Here is an 11,940-nt window from a genome sequence, read left to right on the forward strand (position 1 = left end):
AAAATGTGACTGAAATCTCCGGGACGAAGTCATTTTTGGCAGGTCCGAATATTTTCTTCCCAATGTGTCACAAGCGACCGATGCGTTGTACACTTTTTGGAACTCACATCAAATGCCATGCGCTAAAAGCTATGTCTTCGTTGCACTTTATTCATTCTTCATCGCTTCGCAACTAACTGGTGAACGATATTGAAAGTAGTCCTCTTATATTCCGCACGGACTACACCACCGCGTAACGCGCTCTATCTGCTTAGCTTGAGCTGAACAATAAAACTACCTGCAGGTCGAAAAAGAACAAGTAAGAAAATTAAATTCGGTCGGGACCTAACCTTTCATCACCATTCATCACCATTTACCCCGAAAAACGGCAAAAGATGTAAAGCAACAAAATTATCGTGCGCTTTAATATGGAGTGGACGCAGTTGATTTCTTCTATTTTCTAAATAAATGTTTTTGTCGTAAAGCCACGTGGGCATTGTAGGCGTGTCCTTTGAAAAGTTTAAGTTAATTCCAAATTCTTTTGCAAATTTGCAGGCGATATATTCGTTCCCGCTGACAGGAGAATGTTTACCACAAATGTTGCGCAAACAGATAGATAGACAGACGAACAGGAGGACATGTTTATGTGCATTCAAGTGTTGCAACTGGCCAAGAATTTCTATACTTTATGGGCTTGCTGAAGCTTGTTTCTGCGTGTTATGAAAGTGTTGAGAAATTAACCAAATTTTGATACACTATGGTAGGCCTGATCAATTTTTTTTATTTTTGCTGGTAAATGCTACAGCATCGGCCATTGAATATGAGTTCAAATTTTTATACATTTATTTGCTGTAATTTATGAGTTTCCCGCCAACCTATTACAAAGTAACTGAAGTGCATGAGGAGAAAAGTAAAAAACTATGAAAAGCAACTATAATTTCAACACATAGATCTGGCTACAAATCAATTATAATATCGACAGTAAGTATCATAACATCCCTAGTAAGTTTTTTCCTGCTTTTTCAACGTCGCACTTGAACTAAAATTGAAATACACAAAGATAACTTGATAGGGTGTTTGTCGAGTGAAATGCGCCACAGATTCAAATGTGCATTTATAAACAATCCCTAAAGCTATGCTTTAAAAAAATGTAGTTAACATTAGTCATTTCATTATTGTTCTTTTCTATTTTGCTTTAATTGTTCTATTATTTTTATACCCATCGATGAGTGGTATAATTATTTTGTCAAAACGTTTGCAACGCCCAGAAGATAGCACCAGATACCCCACAAAATGCATATACTCTTGATCAGCACCAAATTTTAAATCGTCCGCCTGTCCATCTGTCTGTGTGTCTGTGTAATGTCTGTTTTAAATATTCCCCTGGCCGCAAAAATGGAGTTATCGTCTTCAAGTTTGGCAGAAACATTAGAAGTTAATACACGCAGGTTGCGTTTGAAAATGGGCCAAACTGGTCGAAGAACACGCCCACAACAGCATATACACTGAGAAAACCCCTGTTTTTCAAAAGGAATGAATAGTAATTTTTTTCCTTCTTACTCGTAAACTACAAGAGAGAAACGTATAAAAATTGAAAGCATATTCTATGGGTCATGCTGTAGCACCTGTACAAAAATGTAAAAAAATTGACCACGCTGGCCCAATTTTATAGTGTATGTAAATTTAATTATTTTTTTCAATACCTTTACAATGCGCAGAAACAAACTTCAAAAATCCCATGCATGTAAATACTTGGACAGTTTCAAATTTGGAATACACCTAAACATGTCCGTCTGCTCAATTGTCCGTTAAACTTAAACCAAGGGCACGCCTTTACGGCAAAAATGGTATTTTGAATATAGAAAAAATCTGCCGCGCCCACTTCATGAAATAAAATGTGAAATGTGAAAGCAATGAAATGAGAAATCCATAGAGCATGAAAATTCTTCTTCTTCTTTTACTATTTTCTTTTTCTTTTTTATGATAACGACGATAGGTATAAATGATTCGGCCACGACAGAATATAATTTTCTTACTTGTCATACTTATGTATACATATGTATGTGTTTCAATGAATGGACTCTCCCTCAAACACTCGATTTTATATATATGTAGAGACAATCGAAGGGAGCGACGTATGCAAATAATGTTTGTTCTATCGTTTATATTACTTCGCAGCGAAACCTTCTAACTTTTCTGTTTCCCTGATGCCTCAATGTGAATTTCGGTATAAATTGTATGTAGGTTTTTGCATTTCTTTTGATTGGTGGGAATATTTCACACATGACATTCTACATTCAAACATACATACATACCAAGGCCATACATATCCCCTTTCACTTCATTACTTATATGCTTCCTGCCTATGTTCGCATAAAAAAACAAAACTTTTATTGAGTATTGTTTTCTATATTTTTCTATTTTTACTTACTTGAGTTAACGTTTCCATTTTTCGCAAGGCAAAAAAGGCAATAAACGACGCAAGCATTCCATATATCATACTCCTTATTATTGCGTTCCAAATAAACAACTTCCCTAAGCGACCATCCACGCTTTCACTCCACTATTACTACAATGACAATCTCTTCAATGTAGAAAAAGTCTAAACGTGTGTTAGATATTTCAGATAGTTCGGGCTTTAAGATGGGAACGCTTCTGTCGCCCATAAGGGACAAAAGATACTGCCGGAGTAACCGAATAGATAAGAACCCTGCTTACGAAGTCAGTGTTCTGATCTGATCAGTGTTCAAATCTCAGGTAAGGTAGAGTTTCCTTTGCCTGTATATTGAGTGCTCTGTCGGTAAACGGATAACACTTGTCGATAGTCAAAAAAAAAAAGAAAACCGCCAAGCTTTGCCTCGAATAGTCCAAATTTTAGAATGGATATGCGGTAATGTTCGACTTAAAAACACTTGCAAGATTCTTGTTTTCGCATGCATTCGATTTAGAGGTGCTTCTCTTTCATTTCATTTCACTTAGAAAAAGTTGTTGCTGAGATTATTTAGCGACACAAATGCTTTGGCTTTAAGAGAAAATGCCAAAAAAGCGACCGTAATTTGGTCGCCAAGCTTTTTAGGAACGACATAAAGCGTAACTTTGAGTCCAGGGTGCAACCTAACTAACTGTTCGTATTGTTACGAAAGCATAGAGTATTGCCAAGGCTAACTACCATCCACTACCGTAAGGTGTGTTAAAACGATGATTTACGATTACCTAAGTAAAGCCTATTGAAGCTACCGGACGTAAATCTGCTGAAAATGGTGAAAGAGTGTTACTCGAGCAGAACAATTTGCTTCTTACGCTCAGCGGCATATAATTTTCGAGATTTAAGGCACCTTTTGTCTCTGCAGAGCCCAAAGATAATTTTTCTCCAATGACTTATTAAAATTTTACAAAATATTTGCAAGCGTTTAAATATCATTTGGTAAACGCTAGCACGTTTAGAATTTATGATCGCATATTAATTGGATTTCTTTTTTATTTTGCCGGCGCATTTATTTGATGTTTTAAATTAATTTTGTTTCCTTCTTTTCCTCACAAGGCAACTTGCTTTCCTTGTTACCTAAACTTGTCTTTTTAATGAGATATCTCGTAAAATTTTAATGAACCCCCAGGCAAAAACTAATATGACAAACGGCAGTTGTGCCGACATACAATTTGATGTGATTCAGTGATTCATCCCTCTAATCACTAATAACTGCGATTGAATGGAGTAAACGATGCCATCATATGCTTTATAACATCGAAGTAGATATTATTTGTCACAAAATGGCGTCATCGCAAGCACAATACGTTCCCATTAAGGCGTGTAAAAGACACTTAATGGCAGACAACATCCCTTGCAGATGAAAAAAAAAAGCGTGAAATTAACGAGTAACCATTTTTACCCTTTCCTCCACCATTCAGTTTTTGTCATGCCAAAGGAAGGCTTGTGTTTTGTCGCAGCACCACCAGTGCGCTTTTAACCGATGGAATACCATTTTGGCTCAGTTCGCCTAAATGTAAAAAATTCGAAATATTTAACTTTAATCAAGTTGAAAGAAAGCAGAAGAAGGAATATGGGCGTGACCTATTCTCACATCCCCTACGATGAACAGAAACCGAAAAGTATCTAAAAGGAAAAAGAAATCGACGAATGACATTGTGATGCTAGTCCGTATCCGAACTGTCTATGTATGCAAATGGATACTTCTCAACGGATTGGGGCAAAACGTTGAGGTGATGGGTATATGAAATTCGGTTTAAACGTAAATAGTGTTTTCACTCGCTAATCTTATGCAATATAGAGCTTTGTTTTTATTTCGTAGGAAAAAAAACAAAAATTACTTCATAGTTGATGAATACGTGTTGTATAGTTGAAGCACGCTGTCTGATAATCTCTTACAAGCGTCGTTATATTCGTCGTAACTTGTAAAGCCTTTCACGTTTGAAATTCTCTTAAATTTTTCATATTGAAAACATTGTTTTTTGCTCAGTTTATTCATCAATTGCTAGGAAGTGAGAAGAATTACTCGACTGGAGGCAACTAATTCCATGTACATAAGCTGTTTACATATAATGAATGGATCGTCATTCATTTGGACGCTTGCTTGGTGGGCGGAATTTTCTTGCTCGAAATAAAATCAAAACTTTTCAGTTAGCGGTAAATTGATGCGAATTTTGTTTTATAATAAAAATATGAAAAATTCCCCAAAAAAAAAAACATACATCGGACGCTTTATGGATTTACCAAAATATTGGTTTTTAGTCGTTCGAATTGTAAATTTATTCATCATTCACATTGAAACCAATGCATACATATCGAAAAAACTATCGCTACTTTTAAGATCCGGATGCCTTTTTGTATAACTAAGTTATAAACTAATTAAAATTTATTTTAATTAATTTAATTAATATCAACGCAAATGATGATATATGTTTTCTAAATAACTTTGTTACTTCCATCACAGACACATCTCACAAAAAGTAATAATAATAAATATACAGATATATATATATATAAGAAAATTTTACAATAGTTAAGATTACTTAGAATTAATTTAAAAAGAATACGAAAAGCGAGTTGCGCTTTAAATTGCTTATGCCATCATACATATGCATTTATCCTGCCAAACATGAATGACGACGACAATGACGATGACAATAATATATGATGATCAGTACTTTTGAGCCCTTGCATTGGTATAATGCTATCTATGCAAGCAAAAAAAATTAATTTTTTTTTTTTCTGATTGATTGTTTAATTAATTCATTTAAAACTAGAAGCCAACTGCTTTCTCCATTATGTACCACGGTAGAAAGACACTCACTGCAACCGCCGCTATACAAGTGGCACATAACGCTACTGTCGATGATATGTTACCGATTGATAAGCTATTCTCGTGATGAACATAATCTTCGTGCGGATGTTTTTCAAATTCAAGTACTTCGACATCAAAACGAAAACGTATCCTTGAACGGGGCGACTCTTTACGCCAAATTAATAGACCAGACGATTCGCGACGCTCCAAACTCCACTTGGGATCATGGATAGCACTAGTTACTTCCATTTCTTTTTCTCTATACATTATTTAGATGCTCTTGCAAAATAATTATAAATTTTTCTGAAAGAGAGGGGAAAGAGAAACAGAAAGAACTGACTGATTAAGTGAAATCGAAATGTTTCCAATAACAATATGCTGAGGTGAATTTCAATTTTCGTTTAATCTTCTCCTTAGAGGTGTTTTTGAAATGTATGTGTGTATGTAAGAAAGAAGAAAGTATTATTAATGCTTTTTAAGGGACGATCACATCCATTACGGCAGATTCGAGATTATTTTAATTAGCTTCTTTTATCAGTCTGTCTGTCTGTATTTGAAAACTGTCAATATACGTACGTTCACCGAAAATCTGTTTAACTACGGAAAATTTCATCCAATGTGTTAACGGCCAAGTAAAACGAAGCCGTTGAACTTCCTCGGACATTAGGCTGCAAATGTCGTTAAATAAAAAACACTCTCGGACATAGCGAAGATAATAGTTTTAGTTTAGCAAAACATTCGTTCTTTCACACAATACATCTTTTCAAAATACATACACATTTTTTGTATACATTACTCGAGGAAGACGGATCATAAAATGTTCTTGATAAAAGTAAAGAAAACGAGTTTCAGATATTGATTGATGATAAGTTAATATGCAAGCCTTAAATTTTGGGCATAAAACTTCCCGCTCACACTTTTCCATATATGCATAACATTTCAGTTTCATTTCACTTGGCAGCAATTCCACTCACTTTATCTATTTGGCGCTACTCTTTCCAGTTAAATCTGTAGGCGCAAGTGGTATCTTTCCAAATTCATTTTATAGTTTCTTAGCAAAAAGCAACTAAGATAAACGGTAAGGCAAATAGTTGGCTAATTCAAGTTCCAATTCCTAATCAATTATAATTGACGGGAGAAAACATCGAGGCGAACTTGGTCTGGTTTTATAAAGAAAGTTTAAGGTAAACCACTCTAAACCACTGACTCCCTGTCCGCGAGCTAAAGTGATCCTAATCTTAATTTTTAGTAGTCAACTATTTTTTATGTTTAGTGTCATTGTACACACTACCGGTTATTCACTTTATAGATAGGTCGGTCGGTCTCTTTAAAAAAAGATTTATTGTAAAACGATATCTATCTACAAAATCTATTTAATTTTGTGTTCAATTAAATGAAACTCGCTTTAAAACTAACCAATAATACAATGTTAACTGAACATTTTAATCGAAATTTGCTTAAATAAATAAATAAAGTAATCAGCGTTAATAATAATTAAATGTCTTATCAATCATAAAGTCATAAAGAAAGAAAAAACATTATAAAAATAAAGTGTTCAGCTGATGTCTATATTTATATATATAGAATGAAAAATAGCAAACGTTTACAAATCCTTTGTGGTAAAATTCTGAACTGAAATCAATATCATCTCAAGCATTTTATTCATAACATTGACATATAAACAAACCGTGTCGAATTTCATTTTATATGCCATTGGCGTGATGGGTAAAGAAAGAGTTTCAATGGAGACAGGTAAAGCCACAGACAAACAGACCGTAATAAGCCATAAGCCGTATGCCATAAGCCGTAAACTATAGTTCATAGCTTATTTACATTCAACGAAACCCAAATCAATTTCAAGTACACTGAACTTTATAACACGTGAACTTGTATTTAGTGAAAAAAACCGCATATCAACTCGTTCGCTGTTACAACAGAGACACTCTTATGTGTTGGCAAAACAAACTGGATCAATAAACACCCTATCGAAGTCGAAATGCATGAATAATTGCATTTTGTCACGGATAACTTTATTAGAAAGCTTATTTTGTTTTTTTTTTTTTTCTTCTTCATCTTCTTCGTCTCCTTCTTCAGTGTGCCTTAGTGAAATATGAGTTCCGCAATACCGTACTTTTTCAATGATTTGTAAACGAACATACAATTCGTATAAAATTCGCACTCATTCTCCTTTGCAAAATGCAAAAATTGCAAAATATCGCTTCAACTTAATGCATTCGCTAGTCTATGTAGTACCAGTACTTAGTAATAGCAATAACAACAATAAGCGAAAAATGAATGCAATAAATAAATGCAAACAACTGCAAATATATTAATGAATGTTTTTGTGCATACAAGGGGGTAATAACTGAACTTTGAACTTTTTCAAAATTCCACACACACATATATACATATTTATTACAATTTATTGTTAGAGAGTAGCTGTATGTGCTGCATCGAATACTTGGAATGAAAAGTCAATAAAACGTAATTAAATTTTTTTATATTAAATCTGATAACTCAATATGATAATGATTTTACATTCAATTAGCAAAAAGCAATAACCAAACAAAAGAATCGAATCAGTTTTTTAATGTGTTACATACATACATACATACACATTCATTGCACCGTCGAAAGTTCATCTATCGGTTTTAATTAATTGACATTGAATGGAGAAGAAAACCTTTCGGTCTACTTCAGCTCAAGGGGCTCGGACTAATCGAAAGCTTCACGGGCGTGAGCAATAACCTTCAGTTGCACAGAAAAGTGTTTTTAAGTCTAAATGCAATAACAAAATGAAATTTCAAAACATATCAATCGTGGCTTATATTATGGTGTGATCTGCTATATAGATTGTAATCTACTCATTGTCTTCTTCTTGGAGTTTATCTATGATAACAATTGACTGCAGTGTCCCTGTCAATCTACGCAATCTTGGAAAGCGAGTAATCTTTGTAGTAATTTTGGTAAATAACAGTAAATGAGTTTTATACCCATACACATCGTCCGACCCATTTGCCCCCATTTTAATATAAATACAAACCATATGCTAATTGCAGGACAGAGAGAGAGAAAGTAGAAAAAAACTTGGAACATTAATTAATTCATTCGCTTAAGTGCGTCAATACATTAATTGCAATTTACTAAAGCAAAGCTTAAGTGAAAGGTTAAATTTTTCTTGCGATGAAATCGCATTTTGTGTTAACTTCACGATTATCGGATTTATTATTTATGATTCTATATAGTCCTACTAAATATTTGCAGCAATATTTCAAGCAGACGTCTGCAACAATCTCAAAGTAAATTTTGTTTCTCAAGCCTTTAAATGAACTCCGCCGGCACTTACCGATTGATTAGATGAAGCCGAAGCTCAATATTGATCTACCAATAGTTTCGAGAGAGTTTGGTAACTTGGTGTTGTAAGCAAGCTTGATTTTGGCTCCAAGTCCACTTTCTATTCACTCGTAAAGTTAAGATCTAATGCATCCAGGTCGGAGGATGTAACGGACATATTCATGTGCCGTTCTAAAGGTAGTTAGCCCGACAATTTTGGAAAAGTTTCTCTTTTCATCCACCAAACCCTCTATGAACGGTTACCCTCGAGAACTATAGATGGACGATGGAAGCTTTCTTACCGTACGGTCTGTTGCTTTGTCCTGAGCTATTATGCACCCTGACCTACCCACGTCCTCCTTTCGTTCGGCCCATAATATTGTGTGGGAAACCCCGAAATTGGATTTTTGGGATTCCCTAAGTAAAATATTTATAGTAAATTTACCCTTTGTATTGCGGTGAAGCTCTTCGTTCACCTTTCAACTTTCTTATAACCAGGCCATGGACAATCAATATTCGAGTCCTAAAGCGATTTCGAATGGAAATTTTAATGTATTTTTATTCGCAATCTCGCATTAGTGATAGGTGCAATGCGAAGTTTGACGTATGCATTAATAAAGAGCATAAAGTGGAAATGGTCGACTAATGGTAGGCGCTGTCACCGAAGGTATTCTACGTTTCGTCTCAGATTTTATTACTTTCTAGTGTTAATCTTAAAGGCAATAAGAAGTGACTTTGCAAAAATATTTTTACCGGCACATCATACTCTACTCAATCTTATATCAAAGCGAGTAAACGAGTAAAGAAAAGCTCATCCTCTCGAAATTCTGGTGCAATTAAAAAGTTACTCTGATTGTTGGAAATTTTTAGCTTTCTACCTAGTCGGACAACGCTAACATTCCACAGGAGTCATAGTCCCGCCCATTTAACCCAATTCATTATGAGAAGCAGCTGTTCTTCTTAGTCAATGAAACGCAGATAACACCAATGGAGATAAGACAAACATATATATATATATATATTATATATATGCATTATATTTATTTCTCAATACCCATACTAATGAAAATGAACATAAAAAGTATAAAAAGTATTTCAGTTGTTAGCAACATATTCATGCTATTTTATGAAAGGAAAAACATGAGATATTTTTATATATATAAAAATAAATATATATATATTTATTTATTTATATTTATTTATTTAATTTTTTTCAATTTCCTGAATCGTAAATTAATTCAAAACAATTGATCCCATTCTTTCAAAAACGCGATAATCTATACACCTTGTTGAGAAAACCACAATACTAAAATAAATTTCTCATTACGGTTTGCGTATTATGTCCAAGGTTTTGTTTATGTTAATGCACCTGGAATTGTTTAATGAATTTTTGAATATTTTTTTTTTTGTAAATTTACATAGGAAAAGAAAGCCATTTTTTGAACTCCACTTTTATATAAACGCTCTTGCAATGCAACGAGCCTTTCTATTGCCGAAAGGTCACAATTTATGCCTTAATAAGATTCAGTAAACTTTTTACACATATACATACTAGTAACTTTGTTAAATACTAATTATATTAATCGATTTTTCTAGATCCATGTAGGTCTTGATGTGGCAGCAGAAAAAATATGTATACTTGCCATATTAAATGGAGTGATGTAGAATATCTAAAAGCCGTCTTTGCCCGACTATGAGGTTTTAACTTGTTTTCAATTATTTTCTCCTGTTTCCTGATAAAGTAATCGATCTATTTATGAAGACTGTTAAGAAATATATTAAAGCAGTGTAAATGTGTTTGTGAGCATAAATCAAATGTTTTTCTAGAATATTGTTAATCACTATTGGAAAATTTGCAATAGGTTAAGCATAACTACACTGCGTCGACGCTCTTATCAGTAATTACTTAGGATTTACCCAAACCAAGTTGATGACCAAATTTTTTTTTTTGGTTTTTTCTGTTTCTTTATTCTTCACTTCTTTCCACCAAATTCCCTTAAAAATGACAATCGTCCGCCTTTCCATAACGAAAGCTACGTAAATTTGAAGGCACAAAATGTGTTCATACAACCGTTTATTCAATGATGAAGTTTAGCTGACTCTAATTAAAAACATTTTAGATATAAAAACTTTCAACGGATTATTTGCATGTGATCACATTTTGAAATAAAGGTCTGCAGTATTGAAACATGAACGCGCAAATCAAGTTTTTACCTTAGCATCTGCCTATTTTTATTAAGAAGAACAAGCGGTCGAAAGATGTGTTTGGTTAAAATAACTAAAGACCTCATGAAAAGAGATTAGGCCTTGACATCTCTCTTTAATAGTTTTCAAGAAGAAGCAAAACATTAAATTCTTTTCTTTCTTATACCCTTCAATGAATAATTATTTTGTCCAAACTTTTGCAACGTCCAGAAGGAAGCTTCGCAATCTCCGCAAAGTATATATATATATATTTGTGATCAGCACCAAATTCTGAATCGATTTAAGTATGTGCGTCTATCCGTCGGTCCATCTGTCTAATGTCTGTTGTCAATATTATTTTGCAAACATCAAATTTGGTAAAAAAAATTGAAAGTTCTTGCACGGTGCTTGATATTGAAAATGGGCCATGTCGGTCGAAAGACGTGCATTAAGTATCACGTAAACTGAAAACACTGTGTATTTCAAAAAGGAATAAAAAGTTAGACACAAGCTACAGCAAACAAATCTGCGAAAATGATGATGCTGGGATACCTTAAAACTTAACCACGCCTACCCAATGTTATAACGTATCGACATTTAAGATTTTTCTTTCAATACCTTTATAACGGGAAGAAGTAAGCTTCAAAAACCCCATAACGTAAAGGGTGCGAAGATAAATTCGAATTTAACTAGTAAAGACACCTACCATTTCTGTTAACATACCTCTGTTAACGACTTAACAGATCTCATGTTAAATAATTACAATTGAGATATAGTTGGTTTGAAAGCCTAATCCGTCCATATTAAAAAAAAGAAAATATTTTTGTGGGCATTTCATGAATCAATATAAAACTACCTTTCAAGCAAACTTAACAAATTCAAATTCAGCTTATGGAAACTATTTTTAACGGTATTTGAAATTTGGTATGTTAGCGAAAACTGCATATGAAAAAACACCCAAATTTGACACTCTGATGCGGCTAAACTAGAAAATGTCGCCTATATTCACATATATCACGTGAATCTCTATGAAAATACCTATCGAGTAGGCAAAAAAAATTCACCCTTTGCTTTCAGGAACTATTTTTGCCGATTTCTTGAAATTTGCTATGTTACCATAACATAGCTATGAGAGAACACCCAA

At 33.8% G+C, this 11,940-nt stretch overlaps 1 protein-coding gene across 1 annotated transcript in view; it reads right to left on the reverse strand.

Moving 5' to 3' along the window:
• Positions 1–4,653: 4,653 nt before the first annotated feature.
• The window catches only part of LOC119641718, a 13,674-nt gene continuing 6,387 nt past the window's right edge, over positions 4,654–11,940 (reverse strand). The window contains exon 2 of the mRNA XM_038040531.1: positions 4,654–5,582. Coding sequence (XP_037896459.1) covers positions 5,238–5,546 — 309 coding nt within the window. The 5' untranslated portion in view covers positions 5,547–5,582 and the 3' untranslated portion in view covers positions 4,654–5,237. The remainder of the gene's footprint in view (positions 5,583–11,940) is intronic.

Source organism: Glossina fuscipes, unplaced genomic scaffold (genome assembly GCF_014805625.2).
Source record: "Glossina fuscipes isolate IAEA_lab_2018 unplaced genomic scaffold, Yale_Gfus_2 174, whole genome shotgun sequence".
Lineage (NCBI taxonomy): Eukaryota > Metazoa > Arthropoda > Insecta > Diptera > Glossinidae > Glossina > Glossina fuscipes.